At 40.4% G+C, this 24,450-nt stretch overlaps 1 protein-coding gene across 5 annotated transcripts in view; it reads left to right on the forward strand.

The window, feature by feature from the left end:
• Positions 1-24,450, forward strand: part of PTPRG (protein tyrosine phosphatase receptor type G) — a 391,280-nt gene that overhangs the window by 254,747 nt on the left and 112,083 nt on the right. For 4 of the 5 annotated variants that reach the window (XM_064432899.1, XM_064432900.1, XM_064432903.1 and 1 more), the window contains one exon: positions 788-883. In XM_064432899.1, coding sequence (XP_064288969.1) covers positions 788-883 — 96 coding nt within the window. Of the gene's footprint in view, positions 1-787; positions 884-7,955; positions 8,097-24,450 lie in introns of those variants that run through there. The other variant, XM_064432901.1, reaches the window with a different exon arrangement.

A 24,450-nucleotide genomic window follows, 5' to 3' on the forward strand; every position in this document is an offset into this window, starting at 1 on the left:
AGGCCTGGGTAGGCTGCCCTTACTCATGGCATGTGAGTGGTGCAGTGGGATTGTTTACCAGTGTATAGAGGAAGCTGTTCTTGGTCCTCTTCTATTTGTGTAACTCCAACACTTGCTAGTTTGGGGTAATCATTGTTCTCACATGCTCTTACTTGGAGCTTGTGTAATTATTAATATTTATTACTCATTAAAAAAATTGTATCAATATACGTGGTTTTGTCTCATGTTTTTTGCAGAGTACTAACGCTTTGGAAATAAAAGTCATGAAATTTAACTGAAGACAGGGAGAAGTGTGACCTTAACTGATAGACCTGAATATCAGAGGCTCATAAAAATGCATTGCTATGGAGACAGACTTTTATCTTACAAATTACTTTAGGAGTAAAGGAATAACTCTAAACATCGAAATCCTTTTCAAAATTCTCTATGGATTTTGAGATAAATATGTTTAGCACATTTAACAGAGCAGGAGATGAGTCTTCAATGTGCAAAGAAATGAAGAGATGCTGGCAGAAAGCACAAAGTTTAACATCTGAACAGACTGGCCATACTATTTACCTTTGGATTTGGTATTAAAATGCATTGCATCAACTCTGTTCCCTGCTTACTGTCCCAGCAGGGCAGTCATGCTATTAATCAAGATGCTGGTTAAACAATTGTTCAGCAGAATTCCTTTATCTCAGGTTCATAACACAGGGTTTACATACAACCTTGTATGCATTACATCATGTGAAAGCTGTATGAATCAACACTAATGTGATTCTGTTTTTGGTTTTAATTTTTGCAGATGCAGATTTACTTCTACAATCCTGATGACTTTGACAGTTTTGGAACAGCAGTTCTAGAAAACAGGGTGGTAGGAGCCATGGCCGTGTTTTTTCAAGTAAGTTAAAACAAAGGCTATATCCATAAACCAAAGTGTTCACTGAGTACTATCTAATTCATTGAATTATTTCAAGCTTAATGGATGCATCTGTTTTCTTGTTCCCACCTGTCTAAGTGAAAGATATTTCATATTGTCTATGTGTGATTTAAAATGTAAATAAGTATATTTAAAAACATAATGAAAAATTTTGCCTGGATTGTTCTGACTTTATAGCTACTCTACAGATGCAGACTGGAGAACACATTTATCATGGAACTTCCTTTGCTGCTGAAGCACATTGCTGCAGTCCCTGGAATACTAACAAACCAACCCCAACTGGTTTTGTTTAGGGAAAACTCAAAATTCAAATGTAGCTTGAGAGAAAATTAATCAATACGTTTCATCAATCTTATCTGTAGCAGCTTCTAAATTGTCATAGTAGCAAGTTCTTGAACAGACCAGATTTCCAAATGAGTGAATTTATGCATCCACTTGTTTGAAATGCATCCTGAGAGATGCAGATCTGGGGCTGCTGGGTGAGCTCATTTGTGGTTCCACACGCTCCAAATCTGCGGCGTGGGGCAGGGACCACTGCTGGTGATGGCAGTGTCACCTGTGGCATTCAGCAGTGTGAGCCCCTTGTCACCTCACATCAGAAACAGGGCCTTACCTTTCTGACTGGAGGGGAACTGAAGAGAGGGAGTGGAGCCACTCCACACCACCAGGCTGTCGCAGGCAGAGAAGGAGCTAATGAAGATTTGAAATGTCTTGAGGTCTTGGTTTTCAGAAGAGAGGAAGGATGGGAGGGAAGAGCAAGGGAAAATGCTGATCCTTTGTGAGGTTTCACACTAGTTTTTACTGAGGAAGAAAGTGATCTTGCTGTTATCTTTGTGAAGCCAGATAAAAAGGAATATGCAAGTACTCATATGTAAATACCTCCCTTTTTCTTATGATGTTAGAGTGACAAGCCTGACTCTGCTGCTCAAATTAAGTAAGGTTGTCTTTTTGCATGACACTGATTTTGATCAAATGCTTTGATAAGGAGAAAAGGACAGATCCTTGTATTGCATAAATTGCTGTAACTCTGCTGACATCAGGATAGTGGAAGGAGGCATGTTAAATTCATCACTGTTGGATTCTGAACAGTTCTGTGGCATTTCATATTAGGGCAAAGTTGGTGGAGCTGTGATAATTTACAGTGGCATGGCATGATGATGATTCCCCAGACTTCTTAATCTCAATGTACTATGGGAAGCTTTGGGCAAGTTGAATTTGGCCATACAAGACAGAATTTTAGAAGCAGAACCACCAAAGGCTGGCTCATACCACAGTGAAGTATCGTGGGTTTGGGGTGTGTGCCATGTCAGAAGGAGCATGGGTTTGTGCCATGGTGTTCACTGCATGTTGTGGCACCATTCTCTGGAATTTAACTGCTAAATTGCCCTGATGGGCTTCACATCAGTCATGTGATGCACTGCCCCATGACTGTATTCCCTAAATCTTTTTTTTTTACAGGATCTTAAAATTGTGGTGGGACTGTGTTATTCCCCACCTGCAAAGTGCTGCACTTACTGTAAGTCTCTCATTGCACTATTCCAAGGGAGCCATTAAAATAACTTAAACAGTGTGTTATGCTGTTAAAACCCCCATCTTTGATTGTCAGAGACCTCAGGCTTTTCAAGACCCCTACTGAGTGTTGCAGTCCCCTCAGGGAAGCAGAAATCTGCACTGCTCAACATTTCCAGCCCTGCAGGTTGCAGGACGTGAGGCTGTAAATTCTGGGTGATGGTGCAGCTGGGCTCCTCTGCTCTGGGAGCTGTGAAATCCGAGGCCATTACTGATGGACACCCTCTGATCTTTTCCAAAGAGTGGGGTCAAAGTAATTCTTTGGCAAAGTGACCCAGGGGCGACCTGTTTTGTGGTTGCAGGGAAATGATTTGGGGGTTTTGGCATATTTTCCTTTTCTTTTGGGTTGAAATGAGAAATTAGTGCTGTGCTGTTAAACTCATGAGTGTATCAGGTTTTCCTTCTGGGCAGCTTTGCTCCAAGACACAGAACAGTTGAGGAAGATTTGTAAAGCCCAGAGGCCCCAGTCTAGAGGGGCACGTGCTGAATTCTGGCACCTGTAAGTAAACTTTAGGGACACCAGTATGACAGCTGCTGTTTTGGCCATCATGAGGATTTTCCAGAGCTAGTCCCATAGGGCTTGAATTGTTGTACATAGGGTTATTAATGGATGATGGTGGTCCTTTGCAGATCCCTGCTGTGTTTGACCAAGGTGCTGTTTTAGCCCCCTCAGCTGCATATCATGTGCTGGGCTTGTTGATCTGTGACTTGGGAAAACCTTTTTCTTGAGAAATGCTTGGTGTTCCCTGAGCCTTGCTCCCCAGGACTCCGTGCAGATAAACTTGCCATGGCTACTGTTTCATGGACCTAATTTAAAGCTGTCGTTTAAAATTGATTCCTAGTGACTTTTGAATTAAATGTCCCTAAGATGTCCATGGTTACACTTTGATTGGCAGCTTATGTTTCTTGAGTACTACAGCTTTCTATTTTCCAGAGCTTTGGTCCCATCTTGAACTCATTTACCTAGAACACAGCTTTTAAAAACTGTAGGAAGAGAGGTCATACTGTTTTTTACAAATGCATTAGAAAACTCTATCATGCATGCTTTCTATGTAAATATTTTAATATAAATTATTTGATACATTTGCCATTAAGACTTGGATTTTTGCTAATGTGGTAATGCTGTGTTGGAATGAATGTGCACAACACTGGCTGAGTTTATAGTTTGGCAGGTGTTTTTTGTTTGACTGATGCTCATAAATGTTCCTTTGAAAATCAGGTTCTCCAGTGAGTGAACATTATACTGAACTATATAATTATTGGTGAAACATTAAATAATTAAGTACCCTCTTTCTTCCTTTTTAAATAATTTAACTTGGACTATACAAGAATTTTCCTTATTGAATTCATTATTTCAGGGGTAATTTCCAGGTAAAGTACATTGGTTCTGAACTTGGATAATTGAGGCACTTGGAATTTTGTTGTAATTAAAGCTGTGCTTTTCTCATTACTTTCATTTTAAGCTCTGTTGATAAATGCTATTTCTGTTTGTGTGCTGCTGGTTAGTTGATCTGACAAAAAAAATTACTAAACTAAGAAACAATTCTTGCAAATACAAGCTGCTGTAGCTGCTCATCTCTGTATCTCATTGTGGATAGACATGGGGAGGGTCTCACACAAAATAGCACACTGGGGACTCTGTAGCAATATTGTCAATTTGCAAATGAGATTAGCTGGCCTGAAATCTCTAGCTGGATTTTCTTCGTTGTTAAAGAGAACTCAGTTGTTATTTTAGCAAAAATCGAAATCCCCCTGAGACAAAGGAGAGAATGCCGTGACAAATGAGACCTTGCCTTCTGACAGGTTTTTCAGGAGGACACATTAGGGCCATTCCTCTCAGTGTTGCAGTGATTTGGTGATTCTCAGAGTGAAGCTGGTAGTGGTGGGAGATGTTCAAATTGACCAGCCCATCTCCTCCTGCTGCCAGCATCCTCTTGGCTGGCAGGAAAGGCTTCTGGATTTGCAGGAAGGGTAGTGATGGACCCAGGTGAGGGGCCCTGTTTAGTGGCAATCCTAAATGAGCCTCTGGCTGCATGTTGGTTCCATCAGCTGCTGGGACACTTGCAGCAGGTCCCAGCCCAGCCAGGCACCTCAGGCTGGATTTAAATGATGCTAACTTGAGTAGTTGGTGCTCGTGTTTCATTTCAGCCCACGTAAGATTCAGCTTGGAGTTAATGATGTTCTGGCTCTGGGCCTTGGTTAATTGTCAGGCTGAGCTAGCTTTGAAGCAAACCAGGAGTGGAAGGCAAAGCCCAGGTCTCTCACGGTTCCTGAGTCATCCGTTCATCATACATGTCATACATATTTATAAGTCACATTTAAAATGAGTAGTTACTTGGATTAAATACATTCAGACATATTGCACAGCTCTGTTTTAACCATCTAACAATATAATTCATTGCATACTTCACTACTTGCTTTATTAAAGCCAAACTTGAAAGTGTTCAAAACAAACATATTGCTTTTGCATTTGAAATATTCATCTTTTAGTCCTGCAGTAGATTCATTATGGCAGAGAATACTTCATTCCTTGATTACTGCTGTGAAAAGGCACAATACTGATTCCCTAAGCACTCATCAAATATTCGATAGCTCAGAAATTCAGGAGGAGGTGATGGAATTCTTGTTCCTACTGGGAGGGCACATAAATCTATTTTATATTTGCAGAGAAAACCGTCAGTGATTAGTTACTGTGTCTCAGGTACTCAAACAAATCATCTCTAAAGAAATTAAGTAAAAATGAATTTTAAAATAACTTTTAGCAATGCTTTCATCATTAAAATTAGCTCCATAATGATGAGTGATGTTGATACCTCGATCACTCAAGAGCTTCAGCAGTGCAGAGCTAGATTTTTAAAGGTAATTAGGTACTTGGCAGCAAACGTGCAACTAGCAGTATTTTTAAAAGTACATGGAATAAAAATCAAGGGTTTACATGTCTTTAGCTGAGTTGCCTGCCAATGCAGACATGTCTTTATAAGTTTGTTGAAAAAACTACTCTGTAGCCCTTTTAACTTTTAGATATATATGTGTATTATTTGCATATAAATGTCTTTATATTTACTAGTTACTCATGTATCCAGAGATGTGTTCTTCAGTAAAATGCATGCCTTGCTTTTTGTGAGATTTTTTTAGTAGTAGCTCTTGGTGTGCATCATCAATATGATCAATCACTCACTTTTCACAGGGGCCTAAATGAGCTGAACACAGAATAAATTGGTGGAACACCATCAAAGCTATTGAATATTTGCCAAAAATATGCTTTTAAAATGTATGTTTCTCAAACAACAGAATTCAGCTTTTAACTTCCCTTGGAAGCCTTTTTTTCCCCCTGTTCTTCCCTTTCATTAACTGTTTCATGTGTTTGCCACCATAACAAAACAGATTCAGTGAGTAAGTGATTAAAATACAGTGACTTGAGAAAACCACATCCAGTAGGAGACAGGGTCCCTCCCATGTCCCCATCTCAATTCCTGGAAATTCTCTGATTCTTCCTCTCCTTTATTCTAATGATTTTTGAAAGTCTGAGCAAAACTAATTTGATTTTGACAATGAGAATGGAGAGAGAGGTGTGCACTTCTCTTGGAACATTATATCCACCCACATGAAGCATAATCAGTACTCCAGTGTTTAGGCAATATCTTAAAGGTGATTTGCAAGAGTGAAAATAACACATGGCATCATTAACATGCAGAGCATCATCTAGAGTCATTGAGAGACTTTTCATTTATTTTAATAGATTTCAGATAGATGTAAAGAACTTAAAATTGAATTACGGTATTAATTCTTTTAATGGTTACATTAGAGCCCATGGGGTTTTATTAATAGTAGCTCATGAATAATAAAACTGTTGTTATTGATTAGCAGTGTTATTTAGTATCAGTACAGGTGTATTTTTATTATCTTCATACCATGAAGATAAGTACAGCTCCTTATTCAGTAGCTGTATACCAATAACTCTCTATGTGAGTGAAGACAAGCGAAACAATTTGAAATGTATTTTTCTTTATTAAGTCCAGTTTTGCAGCATTTTGAAATGTTGCAGTTGTTCGAAAACAGTAGTTGTCACTAATAAAAGCAGTACTAGGGCCTTTAAATGGTTTAAAAAGAGTCTAGATGTACAAAGTAGCTGCCCTGACACAGAAAGACACAGCCAAAGCATGAGGATATGGACACTGCAGCACCAGAGCTCGTTTTTCTGAGAAACACCTTGCACAAGCACATGCAAGGGGTGTAGTGACGTAGGAAGCATCTCTGGAACAGAAAAAGATTCTCCTCAATTTCCCCAGATAAGTGGAGATAAAATTGCCAAAAGTGATTGTGCATCATGGAGAATTTAAATACAAAATTTTGAGCATTTCTTAAGGTCTGTTAGATTTGAGTAGAGTTCAGTATGTCAGTGGCACAGACCAGACTCCAGCGTTGTTTTTTAGTCAAAATATTCAAGTTTGGATGCCTAATAACAAGTGCTCATGCTGATTAACTTCCTCTAAAACCATTTTGATTGGAGGAGGGTTTGGGTAGAAGACAAAAATTCATGGAAACTGTTTCTAAAAAAATCGATTCTACCCTTTCCATTAAAGAAAACAATTTTTTTTTTTTAAACTAAGCTCAAAATTCTGATTTTTTATTTCAACTTATGTTGAAAGTTTCTTAGGGAAATATGAATATTTTTTGAATATTTTATGTAAAATAAGAAAGGAAAAGGAGAACAGATGGGGAATAACTCTGAGAGTAAAATATATATCTATATATCTCCAATTTTGGTGCTTATTAAATTTCCAGTGCTTAACAATGAGACTTTCTTCTGATCCATACCTCTGCCCAGATTAGTCATGTTTCAAATGACGTTTAATAGTAAAACTACTGTTTACAACAGATTTTTTTTTTATTTTGTTTTTAAATTAAGCTTTCTTCTAGTAATGTTCTTCATCCTTTATTTTGGTACATAAATGAGAAGGCTGACTCTTGAGAGCACTAGGCAAACAATCCTGATGAAGTCTTGAGTTTAGCAGAGAGGCCTCAAATGCTTTATAGTTGTGGAGGGCGATGCAGTTGTGAGAAGGGCAGAGCTGCATCCCTTTCTCAAAGAGGAGGGCAGATAAGAGGTAAGGAAGGGGCAGACTGCAGGTGTGAGCCCTGGGACCTTACTGTGAGCAGTTTGGGGAGCTCAGGGAGATGGAAGGGGTCTGTGAGCCCAGCAGTGTTCATCACTCAGTGCTGCTGGACTCAAGAAACTCATTTTGTAAGTGAGCGGAATTACCCTGGAGAAACAGTAGCCTTTTCACCTGTGGGGTTTTTTTGTACCAGGTATGCTTCAGTTCTCCAGACTTCCAGTGCAGTGAGAGCAGCACTGAGACACACCTTTGCTGCTAGGTTACTGTGCAGAGCCTGGGATTCCCTGATGTCACATCCCATGCAGGCAGGAGCAGAGTTTCTGCCTGTGTGCAGGGTGCTGTGGGTTCAGGCTCCTGCTCACATGGCTGCACACTTGTCATGGCTTGTCATGAGAAGGAGCTCATGTGGCTGTGGCTGTGAGTGTGAAGAGCAGAGGTGTTCACACAGCAGCCTGAACATCCTGAGCAAGCCTGCTCGGAGGAATGAGGTACAAATGTGTGAGCGAAAGCGGGGCTGGGTTTGGAGGCACAGACTGACAGGGCAGCTGAAACAGATCGTTCTTGGAAGCAAACACATCGTTCCACTTCTGCTTGCCTGTGTTCTGCCAAGAGGCATTTGCAGTCTCTAGATCATGATGGCTGCAACCTGCTGTGTTGAAACTTTCTATCCACAGGCTGACTGTGCAGTGTAGAAGAGTAATTTACCTTATGTGCACTTATCTTCTTCAGTGCCCAAGCAATCGTCTTCCTTTCCCTTCTTCTCCTCACTCTGTGAACTTGTTCATGGTATTTTCCACTAAGGCAAAAAGTCTGATGACCTCCAAAATGCAATACTTTCAATTAAAGCATTTTTGTTACATCAAGTTTTAAAGGATATGGGCAGTACTGAAAGCAGTGCCATGCAGTTCTTTTTACAGTTCAGAGCAAAATACCAGAATGCACAGAGAGTCTTTGGCTTTTATTTTGTTTTTAATCTCAGACATACCTGTGGAAATGAATTTCCAAAGCATCTAAAAAAATCTAATTGAAGATAAAAATTAGAATTAGATCCTTTCCTTCCCTCAAATGCACTGTAAATGCTTTTTTAACTATGAAGTCTGAGACCACAATTCACAACTTGTGCTGTCTCTGGCTTGGATGAAGCAGCAAGGAGGGGAGATAACAGTGGGGATGGGTTACCAAGTGACTTCTGCTTTTGTGATAAATCACAATCCTTTGCTCCAATTTATTTACTGGAAAAATCACAATTATTGCTGGTAGGAAAGAACTGCAAACTTTCTTGTTGTTGAGAGGACTTGGACTCCAAAGTTCTGCAATACTCCAAATACAAAAAATGCTCTGCACATTTTATGGGGTCTGTCCTCAAGGTCTTGAACTTGAGAGATGGTGTATGTGTTGCATGGGAGTAGATCTCCGTGCTCTTCTGGTTTAATATTCATTTGAATGTTAGGATCACTGTCTTTCAGTTTACAGCATTGTAAATGCTTTTGACCTGCAGTTTTTTGCTTTCTGAATGATTCTTAATTGATAAATGTATTGAGATTAATCCCAAGCAGGATGTCATTATTAACTTGCTTCATTAAATGACATACCAACCTGTTAGCATTAATTCTCATAACTGTTCCCTTACATTATAGTGGTTTTATTTTAATTACTTGCCTTAAGAACTTGATCAGCATGCATTTGTGTATTCTTTTCTTCCCTTTCCTTTCTCTCACCCTTGATGTTCAGAAGTGGAATCAGTTTAGGAATATTTATAATGTCTAATGTCAGCTTCTTAAACACAGTAATTTACTTCTCTGTGATTTAAAAATATCCTGTTTAAAGAACAAAAACAAAACAAACCATTTTGTAGCCATGCCATAAAAATTTTTAAATTTATTGAAAATGTCTCGTGGAGTTTTCATTACTAGACTCCTGCAAATGACACTTACATGCGTAATATGTAAAAATTACAGTTGTCAGCCTATAATATCACCCCTTGTGTGGTTCAGGAAGATTGAGACTCGGGAAGTTTACTGATTATAATCATTAGACTAAAAAGAAAATTAGTTCCCTAACTGCAGTAGTAGTTTGTGCATTTTGGTCTCTGTTGTGCATTGTTGATGCATCACTTGGTCATTTTGTCAAACATCACAAAGCAAACCCAGAGCTGGGAGAGTGTGGAGAGACGCCCAGCCTTGCTGCAGGCTCCATCACTGCTGTAGGGAAGGGAGAACAGCCCCTCTGTGTCTCTGAGCACTGAGAAGCCATCAAATGTGGCTTGTTTGTGGCTTTGTGATACCCAACAATTGGTTCTTCCCTGTCCTTCTTACATGTCCCAAATCCGGTGCATTTTTACTTGACCTTTTCTTTAAGAAAGAGAGAAGCTGTAAATAAAGAATCTTTTTTGCTATCTAACTTTTTGAAGAGTTTTGCTGAAATTGATCTCAGTTACAGAATCACAGGAGACCTAAAGATATACATTCATCTCCTTTCTGCTCCTCTCTCCCAAATATAACAGTTGCCTCTGGGAAGTCCCTTTTTTCTCTCAGTTTTTAGACATCCAGCCTGGATTCCAGGAAGATATTTTTTTATGCCTGTCTGCCCACCTCATTTTAAGATTTAATTTGTTTTTGGTTTTTTTGGGTTTGTTGTTTTTTTTTTAAAGAGGCTCTTTATTCATCTGTCTGTCTGACCCATTTGCCTCTCAGAGGGTTATAATATCAAATGTATTACATGTGGTTTACATTCATGGGATGTAGATGGAGAAATCTAACATTTCAACCTGGAAACTCCAGTTCTCTAGTCTACAGTTGCCCAGTTCTGCAGGATTTTGAACAGGATTTGTGTAATCCTTAGAAAAGTTACACCTGTTTTTGCCCTCAGTGTCTTCAATGAAACTGCAAAGTCTTCCTATGTCTCTGGTTACCAGTTAGTGTTATGGCACATTTTAAGCAAAGGTGAGCACAGGATCTATTCATAAATGATTGTCTAGTTTCACTTTGTGCCGTAAAAGAGAGATTGGTTGTAATGTTTGAATATATAAAATAGATGGGTAAAATTGGGGCTTCCTTTCCCTTTAGATCTTCTGGCTCAGATGAAAAAAGTTATTAAATACAAGCTGTTGTGCCTGAAGAATTATTACTGTAGTTCTCAGATATAACAGCACCACGTTTCTCCTTGTATTGCCAAGAATAAACAATACAAGCTTCAGACAGAATTTCCTGGGTAGCATACCAAATGTTCTGGAAAACCTGCTCGGACAGCAGCTGATACATTTTTAATACAAATAAAACATAATTCTTTAGTCTCGTTTCAGTTTGATCCCTAAGGTGGAAAAAGTATACAGACTATGCATAATTAATGTATTTGTTTGAAGTGTTTAGCCAGATACTCCATTCACAAAGTCTCTTTTTGTTAATAGGTTGCTGTGAGATGTAAGAATCACTTAGGGCTCTCTTTGTGCAAATAAATGGAACGTGCCATTTTTGGTACAGTCAGCGAGGTGGTTATACAGTCATCCTGACTGTGTCTTTGTGCTGCCCACACCGTTCAGCCTTACTCAAATCACAGAGCAGGTCTGGCTAAAATGTCAGTATTTTCCCAGATCAGAAGTGATGGGAAAGCATGAAAGCATGCAAGGGAGAGAAGAGGATGGTTGGGAGCTTTCAGGCTCTCACGGATTGGTGTGAGGTTGGCGTGTCTGTGTGAGCACCACCCCGGCTGTTACAATGATATGTGTGGTTTCTTGTGCAATTCCTAAATGTAACACATGATGCAGAGCAAGCATGCAGGAAAATATCCCTCAGTAATTTAATTATCATCTGTCCTAAATTACTATAAATCCAGTGTTAAAGGTTACTGCCAGAGGGTTGAGTTGTTGCTGGGTTTTGTCGTCTGTATTTTCTGTGCTGCAGGATGACTGTGGGAGAGATGATTATTGAGGGCATTCTGAGCCCATGGTTTTCATTCCAGAGGTCAGAAAAAAGGCAATGAAAGTAAATCATAATCTAGTCTGGTCCCTTCTTGATGTCTTTGTACAGATGTAGACATTTGTATGTATAATTGATGGTTTAGCTGATAATGCTGATGGCAGATCACCCCCAAAATAATTCTGCAGCTGAGATGGCAGCTTGCCCAGAGCAATCCTGGTACCTGATGTTTTACCTCCTATGAATCTAAATCAGAAATCTTCAGGTTTATAGGGTGGAGCTGAGGGTGTGTAAACCTGGGAATCCTTTTACAGCATAACTTTATAGTAGCTTTCAGAGGTGTCTTCTACATCTCGGATTCACTGAAAAGCACGCAAATTTGACTAAGGTGATGAGTTCCAAGTGATGAGTTCCAAATGAGCTCAGTGGTCCTGGTTAGAGTAATTTAAAGCTCCCTTTGTTTAAAGTTCAGGTGTGCTGGTACCAGTTTCCAGAACAAAACCAGCCCAGAAGCTGGGATTTGCTCTTATGCTCTGCTGGAGATAGTGAGAGTCAACAATGCCAATCACCATCTTATTCTATGCAGAAAAGTGAAACGTGTTAAATAAAGATTGCTTAAATCTGTTCAGCACCTCTGAACAGTGAGTTTTGGTGGAGCAGGATTTTTCCTATGAGCTTATGGTGTTTGCAACTGCTTCACAGCTCTGAGGAGCCAAGGAAAAGCTGTCTGGCTGACACCATCAGAACAGTATTTAGCTGCTGATTGTAACTGTACCATTTCTGTGCATCAAAAATGCATGGAAATGTGGTCATTATCAAGTCTAAAGAGACTTTCTGCAGGAGGGTATTGGTTTTGCAACATCTCTGCTGTATCAAATGAAGCCTAACTGGAGATTTGGCAAAGTGTTCTTTATGAGAGAAGTAAAATGATGTACCACATTAGAAAGGAGCTTGGTTATTAGAAAGCTCAGTCTTGCTCCTGATGAAATGGATTTTTTTTCACCGTAAAATTCATCTTTACTTGCTGCAAGAATATTGCTAAAAGAGATTAACTTTGGATCTCAGTGTATTTTATAGTGTGTCTCATGTTATTTTAAGGCTGTAAATATATTAGCTGATCTGTAAGCTTCACTTAAGTTACTGCTTTCTGGGTTTTGGAAGAAATAGGATCATGGTTATGCAGGAACCATGAAGATTGAATTAAATCACCCCTTTTGATATTTATTTTCCCTTGGGATCATGATATCAGATCAATATTTAAAAACAGCTTTATGGGTAAGTGTTGATTAGAAAGCAAAGCTCCATAACCTTAACAGCTAAGCTAGCAATTTTTTTTGGTGCATTTTATCTGTGGTTTGTATGGCATTATCCATATGCCTGTGTAAAAAGTAAGAAAATAATTTTATTATTTTCTTACTCCTTCCTCCCTCCTCCTTACCTTGCTACCTGGCAAACCTACTTTATCATATCTAGATCCTATAAAAATATCTAACATAATTTGAAATGCTCTTGTGTGAAACATGATTAGACTGCATCAATCACTTTTCAAAGATTTTTTTTTCCTCATCATTTTGTATTCTAAACTGCTAAAATCAAAATCTTTTATATCCTCCTGCATTTCATGGGAGGCATGAACAGACAGATAGCTCCACATCTTGGGTGAACCAGTCTTATTAAGTACTCTCCCAAAGTGCATGCCAGTGAAATTAAGCTTTAGGTTAACGTTTTGGAATGCTCTCCTCTTGCCAACTCATTACTAGTGATATGGCAGAGCAAACTGTTGCCTTCTGCTATTCCAGATATCTACAGAGATTTATTACATTTCAGATAATAAGCTTACCTTCCTAATAGCACACAGCCCACCCCGCCTTATGGCTTGACTTGCCTGTGCTCATGACTTCAGCAGAGAATTAAAGGCCAGAAGTAAAGCTGGCTTTTAAACCTCTCTGGGTCGAGCTGTTTGGGGTCCCTGTATTGTGGATGGGAACATCCATCATTTTGGAGTCTGAGCTCACTCATTGTCTAGACCAGCTCTGCACTACCCCTCAGGCTGATACTGATCCCTCTCTGTGGACAGATGGTGGTGGGAGAGGAGGGTGATGTCTGGGTGGATGGCACCACCTCAGTGTGCTGCAGGGCCATATGGGCACTCAGGTTTTAGAGAAACTTGGTCTGTGCATGCAGTACAGCTGGCTGCTACCACACCTGTCTAATAGAGTCATTGAAAGACCATCTAAATTCATGCTGGGCTGTGGAGATTATCTCTGTCAGCTGTTCTTGTGTCAGAAGCAATTTTTTTAAATGCTGCATTTGTGTCCTAAGTGCCCAGCCTATGTCTGCCTTTTAGAAAGTGCCCTCTTCCTTCCTTCATTACAGTTTGCATTCCATCTGAGACATATAACTGAGACATATAGTGCCTTAACCCTAAAAATAGGAGATTTTTAATGCCTTCGATTTCATGCCATATCTATTTGTTCCCCCCCTTAAAATCTGAGTGTAAAGAGAGCTACAAGTGCAGGTGCATCCTACCAGTGTGCTGGGGGCATAGACCAGACTCCAGGGAACATGGGATGCTCCAGCATGAGGCTTTTGGGCTCTGGAAAGCCTCTGATCCTCACAGCAGCCAGCAGTGCAGTGCTCCTGGTGTGCTTGTTCCAGCTGGGCTGGAATTGCCACTGTGTTGGTCTCAGGCACTTTGGGCACGACTGTCTGGGCAGCCTGGCAGTGCAGATGTCCCTGGGTGCCAGCCCTCTGTGGATTGCCTTCACAGAGCTTGGCTCTTTAGCTCCCTCCACAACAATCAGGCTTTTGGCAGGGAAAAAGGTGGTGCTGGTTGTGGTGTCAGTTGCAGGTGGTTGTGTGAGGGTGGTGACATCAAGAGACCATGCAGCCTGGCAGATCTTAACAAGAGAGATAAGAGACTTTTCTAGAGGTCAACACCGAAACTGGGGCTGTGGCAGTGCATGAGCCAGGAGCCTGGCTGGTCCCCCTGACCTGCCACAGCACTGGGGATCTGATCATAACCACTGTCCATGAGCTGTGGACACCCAGGAGTTATAGTGCTGGGTGGGAGAAGAAAGAAAAAATAATAAGGAAACACTTCAAATTAATATCCAGGTTTTCTGACGAGCAAATTCCAGAGAGAAGGAGAGGAGATGGAAGAATCTTCCTGAGAGCATTCCTATATACATTCACCTGCAGGAAGAATCTTCACTCTTCTGGGTCAGGCTAGACTTGTTCAAAGAGCACCTTTTGTTCTAACCCTGTTTTAAGTTTTGTTTTAAATCCTTTTTAGTTGTATTTTACTTCTTCTCTGATAACTTTCACTGAAATTTTTAGATTTTGGCAATTTTGAAGTTATACCCTGTGTAGGAGGAGGGCTTCCTGACCAGAGACAGAGCATGAAAATGCCCTCTCTAGATAGGTCATGCTCCACAGGAGCACAGGAATGCTGTAAGAAGCCCATGGAGCAGAGGCATGAAGGCTAGAGAATCCTGAGGAGTTCTGTGGCTTTAAGATTATCACCTACTCGCAGTGATTGAATAGCATTCACTTTGCCACTGCTGAAATGTAGAACATCTTGAAACAAGCACACATGTCATGTTAGTTTTTGTATTTCTTTGTATTTCAAGAGGAAGAAACTGCTGCCACAAACTGAATGTTTGCCAGGCTTTTAATGCACTTGTGTTCTAAGTGCTGTTTTTCCTGCACAAAATTTACCCATTTGTTCTAAACATGAGCCATGATACTTGTTGAAATGGTTTTTTAAGGAAACAAGTGAGTTGTTGGGTCATGCTAACCAAGAGAAAAATAAACATCTTGACATATAATCCTTGCTGGTTTTGTCTAGTGTTACACCAGGTGAAACAGGGGGCTTGAGCTGTTCTTCTGTTGCTGCAGGAACTTGAGCAGTTTAGAAGCAGCTGAGAAAAAGAAATATGCAGGCCACATCCTGCCACTCTTAATTCAGTGTCTTGAAGAAGATTGAGTTGGACTGCCTCGTTTCTCTCACCTGCTTCTTGGAGTTCTCCTGCTGTGACTGCCCAGGGACAGCTCTGTGGCTGGCTCTTGCTGCACCCACACTTCATTCCCACTGGCAGTCCTGCAGCTGGTACCCTTGGCACCCTGTCTGCTGGCTTCCAGGTTTCCCCTGGACAAACCCACTCACCATCCTCAGCAGTCAAAGCTACTTCTTTGTCTTGTCTCCATAAAGAACATCTCAGGGGGTGGAGGAGCAGAGGAACTTCCTTGGAGAGGCAGGAGGTAGAGAGGAAAAGGTGGGAGAGCTGTGGAAGGATGCTCAAGGGTGTATGTGGAACAGTTTGGGAAGGTTGCTGTAACATTTGAGGAGACAGAAACAGCTCACTGGGTGGAAAGAGACAGTGAGGAGGATGTGGCAGGTGTGTGATGGAAGAGGGAGGCAACTCAGACATGAAAGTGGAGTCAGAAGTGAGGAAACTGAGGATTAGTAGGTGCTTTCTGCCTTAGGTACTATGAGCACCAAATGTACAAGTTCATAGCCTGCACACACCTGCAAGAACTATATGACACTGAAAATTTACAAAAAGATAAGTAAAGATGGAAGAACTTGATTGAAAAAAAATTACAAATGCAAGGGTGTATTGTAGTTGTCCTTTTGTGCTGGAAAGTATTAATGAACAGCACTGGTTTAGCATTGGATCCTTGTACCACAATGATGCCTGAGAGCCCACCCAGCCCTTGGATGCCGCACTAGAAATGGGGAATTTGGTGTAGCAAAATTCCTACTGCAGTTTTGGGAGGCCAGTTTCCACCAGCCTCCTTAGAAATGAGGTAAAAAGAGTGGCAAACAAACTGTGCTGGAATTTGATTTTTCAAAGCATAAGATTGAGGGGGAAAAAAAAGAAGCTGTCCTACAATAATTTGTTTTCACTGGATTTCTAATTTAATTGTGAACTGAGGTGTGGTTGTCATTAGGGAAGTGACTGTGTAACTTAATTGACATTTCTGCATCCTCTGTGTTTGTGACTCATAGATGCTGGCTTGAGTCATCTGTGCTGCCTGGCTGGAGGGAGCCCAGGGCTGTGCTGGGAGAGAAAAAGACAGGACTTTTCTTGTAGAATGAATGAAAGATGTTGGGAAGCTGAGACGATTCCTTTCCTTTATTTTAAAGGAGAGATTGATGTGACCTCTCTCACCAAAATCCTTTGTGTTGGCTAGAAAAGAGGAAAAGGCTGGAAATCTCTGCTGCATCCTAGGCAAGCTTAGCTGGAGCAATTAAATTAAACCCCTGCAAAATGCTGGAGTTCCAGATGTCCATGTGAGCCATTCCTTTTCAGCCTTTGCATTTTGCCCAGGAAATTTTCCTGTTTAGCCAACAGACTTCATTGCTTTTTTTTACTTCCAAAAAAAAAAAAAAGAAATGGAAAAAAAAACACCAACCCTGGAGATACTTTTTTCTCACTCGCACAGTTTTGTACCAAATTCGAGCCAGGAGCAGAAGAAAATGAGAGAGCTAACTTCCATTTGTGGTTTCACAGTTTTGAGTTTAGCCTCTCCAAATGTGTGAAGCTGTACATCAAGGAGTGGGTGCTGTAAGATGATCTGGCTGTAGTGCTTGTTATATTTTTTCATTACACCATTTCATTTTCCTCCCTACTTAAGTCAAAATGGTTATTTTTACCTAAAAACTGTAAATTGAGCAAATTGCGAAAATTCTTAAAAGAGACCCAATCTTTTTTTTTTTTTTTTTGGCCCCTTTTAAAATTTTTTTTAACTCAGAGGATGAGAACAGTTTATACCTGATGGCAGTTTTTATAAAATAGCCTCCATCCTGATAAAATGTTACCCCCTGGTGTGTCATTTTTCCAGCTGAACTGCTGGTAGGATTGAGAGATCTTGCACACTGCTGCTTAAATAAATAGACTACATGCTCTATGAAGAAATCATATTATTTTCTCAAAGGAGAACAAGTAGGCTCAGTGCACTGAAATTGCTTTAAATAAACTTGCAGCTACTGTAGCCCTTTTTTGCGCAGCTGCAGATGGTAGAGTCTATCAATCAAGCTTTCCCAGCTTTGAGAAGCTGCCAGTGAAGCTGCCTTTGCTCTGTGTTGCAATTGCATTTTTGTCTTTTACAGAACTTTGTATCTGAGATGTTCTATTGCTCTAATCAGATTGTGCTTTTGGGCTGAACATACCTTTTGTTTTTCCTTAGTTATGTGTGTATTAAGATCATTCAGTTATTGGTTAATTGAATGTGCTATTCACTTGCAGTAAAATAGCTGCATTTGTGCAAGAATGCTTTGGGGAAATTAATTAATTTAGCAATGGAATAAGTCAAAGTTCAGGCAAAAGAGTGCCTTACAAAAAGAAAGGAAAATGCATTGTCTGTTGTTTCTTACTATGCTGCAGGTTGCAAATCTTGTGATAGTGAATGGAGGAAATGCTGTGGACAGGGAGCTGCAGAGTCTTCCTCAGCCTGGTGCTCCAATCAGCCGCTGCCAGCAGGTTATAATGCACGATCAATGTTCCTCTCTGCTAACAAAAGAACTCAGTGTGCACAAACACAGAGCGCCCTGAGCTGAGTTATTAAGCAGACTTAACTCTTACTCAGAGTTTCATGGTCTTGTTGTTTGTTTTTTGGGGGGTTTTTTTGAGACAGTCTCTTGCAGGACATTGCACCAACACACAGATTCTGTTCAACATTCTTCTGTGGTAGCCAGTGCTTTCCTCTTTTTGTGACACTGGTATTTCAGCCAGCCTGTGGTGTAAAAGTGACTACTTATGCTCCTTGTGTTTTCAAGCATCCCTACTGGACGTAATGAAAGGGGAAGTTGCTGATCTATAACCTCCTTTGTCCCATCCTAGTCCTAGAATGTCTGCAACTCGGGTGCAGAGGCAGCAGGTACAAAGTGATGCAGGGCTGAGTTAAAGACTGTGAGGAGCAGTGGTTGCAAACAGCTTCATTGCACTCAACCAAAGATGAGGGACAGCCAGAACACCTGACCCCAAAGTCAGTTCAGTAGCTTTTAAACCCCATTGTGGACTTCAAAAAAATAAAGGAAAAAGTGCAGCTTCTTCTTTGGCACTGCTAGTTAATACACCCTGCTAGTAGATATCCTCCAATGCTGTAGTGAAATATGAAGTTCATACATCACTAGCAAGCTTTCAGTCAGAATGATGTATTATTCAAAGTGGAATTAGCTAGAAGGATCAATGCACACCCATTACTCTATTTAAAATAATCATTGGAAGACTCATTAACTTTTTTTTCCTCTTCTCTTGAAACAACATAGTGAATGAGACATTTAGGAACACTCCCTCCTCCAGCATATGCACCTCTATGACTTCAGAATATTTTCATTCATAGCAGGATTGTTAACACCTGAAGGCCAAACCCCAAATTTAACAGCATTTGCCTTCAAGTTCCTAAACCTGAAACCAGTTGCCATAGGCAAAGACAAAATCAGCTCTAATGCACTTTTTTTTTTTAAATGAAAGGTCATGGTGGTGTCTGTGTGAAATAGTGTGTGTGCCACCTTAAGGTTCAGTGTCATATCTTGCCTGGGTACCTCTTATTCTCTCTGATTTTACACATGAGTAGAAAATTGAAGTATTAAGGGGGCTGTTTCCATTTCTTGTTTTCCCTTACAAATATATCCTGCAGGATACTTACTTTGGGCAGTCCATTCATTACACAGCAAATGCCTTCTGCCTCCGTGCTCACCTCTGTCAGGCTGCAGGCTTTTGGCCAGATTTGTCCTTTTGCATCAGCTCATATGGGAGATGTGCAATTATAGCTTATATGGGGGAGATGGAAGAAAATATCATCTGTGGAGGAGCAGGAATATATCATTCTTGGATCATTTGGTGCTTGCGAAGGTGAAAAACTTAGAGCACCAAATCTAGCTTATCATTATGTCGGGAGCTCTGTAGGCATTTTCTTGGCTTCATAGATAGCTCAGTGTGCTATTGTGTCAACCAGTATCCCTTCTCACCCATCAGCTCTCCTGGAAAGCTCCAGATAAATATTTCCTGCTTTATTTCAAAGCAAAACACATGTAAACTTTTCATATCTGTTCATCCGCATTCCAGACCCGGCTGAAATCTTTCACTTCCTTTTATTCAGTAATGTTTAAGAAACTAGATATTTATCCACAATCAGATTTTACAATGTGGACTTCAAAAGGGAGAGAGGCAAGAGGTGGGACAATGGAGTTAGTGCAGAGCAGAAGGGTGTGGACCACAAAGCCAGGATCCTTTCCAAGTGCTGCAGACTGATGCAGGTTAAAGCATCGTTGTTCAGAAGGATTAGGAGTAGGGCTGCCAAAGCTGATAGCTAGCCCTGAAATTATTTGGCCCCGAAGACATGGATTTGAAGAGTTTCAAAAGCAATATCCCTAGTGCTTTCCTTTTAGTGAGAAAAGAATGTTTCTTTTGATGGTGATTATCTTGGATTCTTTAAATCTTGTTGCTGTGATGTTAAAATACGTATTGTGTGGCACAGTGTTCACATTAATGGGATTCTTCTAATTTCTGTTCTAACCAACTGAAAATCAGGTCCTTTCCCACAGAGATTGGGGACTGGCATCTGTCCAACATCACTGAGCTGATAGAAGAATAAATTGTTTAACCATGTTGATTGTCCTGAAACCCTACAGGACAATTTAATCTCTGCAACCCAGTTAATTCATAATAGTTTTCTTTTTCTTCATAGTTGTTTGTACAGAGTGCTTGGAGCTCAGGTTTTTGGCTGGTGAGTTGTATATCTTAACTGCAGGCTGTATGGGAGCTGAAGGCACACAGTTGGGGGAATATTACCCCTGACTTTCAGTGTTGTAATTGAAAGTAGAGTTTGACACATTGGCATCTTTCTGTGTCAGCCATTGTCACTGGCTTCAGCTGCCACGGTTAAGTATGTAGTCATTCATCCTTGGCAGACAGCGTCCTTTGCAGCATGAGAGGATGGTCTCTGGATGTTAATGCTCAGCACTCTGGGAGCAGCTGGCTATATCGAATTCAAGGCATGCAGATTTTCTTGGCCATTTTACTTAGCAGATGGGTAAGGCTTGATAGATGGAAGATTTAGTTTCCAAGTCAAGGGCCAAATGTTGCAGTGGGAGAGAAAAGTAAATTATATCACTATTCAGAGGGGAAAGGCTCAGGTACTGTATCACAAAATTGTTGCCATTCATTTTCCTCTGCCTTGCACAAAATGCATGTCATTTCACCTTTCAATATAGCCGACTGTGGCATTCTCCTTCACTTTGAGATGCTTTGCAATACTGTCTCTGAGCCCATTTAATGAGCTTGAAAGCAGTTGCTGCAAATTTATGACAGTTTAATGTCTAAATGCCAGATATTTTTTAAGGTGGAAATGAAAGAGAAATTTGTATTTTGTATCAACCCAAATAGGTGAGTTTTCTTCAGTTCTTTTTTTCCCACACCCTTTTCTTCCAACATATTTTTAAAAGGAAAGTGTATTCCTTACTCCTGATCTGTTAAAATTATTAATATTCACCTTCTTCTCACAAGGTAGCTGGTACCAGTGATCATTAGAGAGCTTTGTGATGCTCCCTCCAGACCTCCTTGGTTGGTGGGAGGATAATCTGGGTTTCAGAGGGGCTGCCTGGAGCTTTGGGCAATGGGGGGTGTCTGTTGCTTTGGACAGGGGTATTAGAGTTAAGGTCTGATGTTGCTGTGAGGCCTCTCTAACTGCCTCAGTGTGTATTTGGGGGTTTCCCTGTTTTTATTTGTTACTGTTCTAAAAGAAGCATGGTAAGATCAGTGTGTTTTCCTGAGATCTTTTTTGCAGCTTTATAGAACTGTTTCCAGCAGAAACACAGGTCATGGATTACTTACATGACTTTAGCATATGGCTTTAATTTTACAGCATGTGGCATAAATTTTAACACTTTACGAGTCTGCTGAGTTTTGATAAATCAGAGTCTTCAGGAGGTTCTGAGTTTGTCCTATATAATAATCAGATGAACAGAGAGCTTTACATGAACAGCTTTTAGATGAACAGGCTGCTCTACAATGAGTGATAAAGAAGGTTGGTGGTTTTTAACTCTTGAGGAATGCTGAGCTCAGTACAGCTGCAGCACAGGGGGGTAGTAGCTTACCCAGAAAAGTCTGTTTTCACATGCTGTGGCTTGGTGGCTGGACTAGTATGGTCAGCCTGGCTGAGGTGCTCTGGTCTGTCCTCTGCTCACATTCCTGCTCTGCTCAGTCACTGAAACTGTCCTCTTTGGAGTTTTAATGTTATGCTGGGAAGGGGCTGAGCTCCCTGGCCTGCCTTCAAGGGTACAGCTGTAGAAGCAGCACTTTGAAGCACAGGGACAATACTTTGTGCTGCTCAGAGGTGTTAACCCTGCTGTCAATAGAGTTCATGGCTGATCAGCCTTGTTCACTGAAGAAGGAGTAATTTCTCAGTCCCTGCATCAGATGAGGAGCTGTAAGTAAATCTAACCTATCTAGAGTATGATTTTCACCATGACTTCATGTGAAGAACATGTCTGGTTTATGACTGCAGAATGGGGTCACTTGTGCCTTGCCTTTTCCCATAATCCAAATATTTGTCTTGTTCACTGCATTAGCATCAAGCCATTCTTTCTGTTCAGAATGGCATGTGCACCAGGTATTGAAGTCACCCAAAGGGTACAATAAACAAGAGATTTTGCTTCCTCATGTCATGTTTATCCCATATTTACCCTATGGTGAGAGCTCTGTTAGCACAGGAAACTGCTTAATGATATCTCTGTGTTTGTTTTTCCATTGTGCTTAGCATGACAGTTACCTATTTACTTCTGCTGAAGAGGACTACAGGCATTTTTCAATTATAAATGGTGCACACAAGCATTATTTCATCTGTTTACTGCAGACCTATAGAGTGTTAGTCAGTTTAGAGCAAAAACATCTTGTACAGGAAGCAACATTTGTAGTAGTGGTACTGCGGGTATTTTAGGGCAATTTCAGGATGCTTTTCCATCTGTCTGTTAGTACTCACTCTGCATCATTGTAGGCTTGTATTTGTGCCTGGAATTCCTGTGGCTTAAGAAATTTGTCATTCTCTGTGTTTCTTCTGGTAAGTTCTTGAAGGAGTAGGGGGGAAACTCACGGCTCTTCACTCACAGGAAAAGGTTTACCCATCTTAGACAGGTATGTGTTGGGTGAAGGCAAAGTGCCCAGACCCAGTTTCAGATGTGTGATCTTTCTCTAAGGTACCAGCAGAAATGTGGAATGTAATAATTCCAATCTGAATAATTCATTGCTGTTGTCCTTCAGGATATGTGCATAAGATAAAAAAAATACATGTCTAAAACACATTATATAACAAAGAAAGTTAGAAACAGTTTGTAGGAGGCTATAAGCTCAAGCTTCATGACATGGAATCATAAAGCAGGTCAGAAGGACACTTCTTATTCTGGGGATTTTTTTTCTTCTGCTTTTTTTAAATTTTTTTTCTTCCCTTCCTTTCTTTTAAGTATCAGCTGTTATCAGAGACAGGATTCTTGTATGGGTGATTCTCTGATCTCAACCAGTGTGGTAGCTGCAGGCCAGTTAAACCAGAGATGTGCAGCATTGAGGATAGAACTTGACATTTTGGATTTCAGAAACCTGATTTCCTCTGTGAACACAGGCAAAAAAAAAGATACAAAAAAGTGGGGGGGGGGGGTGTGGAAAGAGAGAGAAATGAAATTGACGGTGGGTTTTTTGGGTTGTTTAAAATTTGAAGAAAAATATGTAAGAAAACTTCTGTTCTGAAGTCTGAACCCTTCCACAAAATAAGAAAACTTTTGGTCACTTTTCTAATGGTCTTGCCAAGATCCTGAAACAGTTGTACTGAGGTGTGAGAGACCTGTGTGTGAACGTAAGGTAAAAGACAGGAAAGCATCTGGAAGGAAAATAAAACTATATCCCATGCAAGTCTGAACTGACAGCTCTGCAAGTGGTACTTGTTTGAATATGATTTTTAAAGAAACATGAGACCCCCATACCCCTGGAGAAAACAGATTACAGATGCATGGAGCATTTGCCTTCCAGCCTCCGTAGGAATCCTGTGCCTGTTGGTTTTGTGCTGTTGAAGAGCACAGCACATTGCAGAGTGTGCTATCAAAGAGGCTGCATGGCTGGATCTATACAGCCACACCACCGCAGATTGAAGGGGCGCTGCCAGGGCTGAGGTTAAGGATTGATCTACTTTGACACAAAATCCCAAAAGGAAGAGTTCTAACCTTTATGATCCTTTCTGTCTATTTGCTTTTTTCAAACTGATTGCAGCTGTCACCAGAAATAAAACCAAAGTAAACAGAATAAAACTCTTTACCACTTATAGTTAGGCAGCAATAAATAAAACATTGTTTAAGTCCAGAGCAATATTTTCTTATGTTCTTGTCCTTAAATGCTAGTAGCATTTTAATGATTTTTGTTTTCAAAGGTGCCCATGGTTGGAGAAACCTGGATAAATAGAAAAGATGCAAGAATGTGTCACACAACAGGCCCTGTATTTTTAGTTTCTTTTTGATTTGTTAGGTGTCAGACAGAACCTACAAAGTGGGTAATTGGGTCTACTGTCCTGTGATTATTATTTATACAGGATCCAAAGTGTACAGAGCACCCCTTTGGGCATATAAAAGTTCATGCTTCAAAGAGCTTGCAGCCTTCAGGGTAATGGTGTTATGTCCAGTAACATCTGAGCTGTATATATTTCAAAGCTGCTTTTGCTGCTTTGATAATTTTATTGCATTTCTTGCCCTAGATGATCATTGCAAGTTCTGGAGTACTGTGATGAGGAGAGCATTTTCAATTTCCATTTACAGCACCAAACCATTTTGTCTCTAGAGAAGTGCATGAGAATGTGTCTTGAACACAGCAGAGTAGTTCATAGGGCAGATGAACAGAAAAAGAAAAGTGGTTTGTTTTGGTTTATCTCAATGCAGTTGGCT

Source organism: Passer domesticus, chromosome 9, assembly GCF_036417665.1.
Source record: "Passer domesticus isolate bPasDom1 chromosome 9, bPasDom1.hap1, whole genome shotgun sequence".
NCBI lineage: Eukaryota > Metazoa > Chordata > Aves > Passeriformes > Passeridae > Passer > Passer domesticus.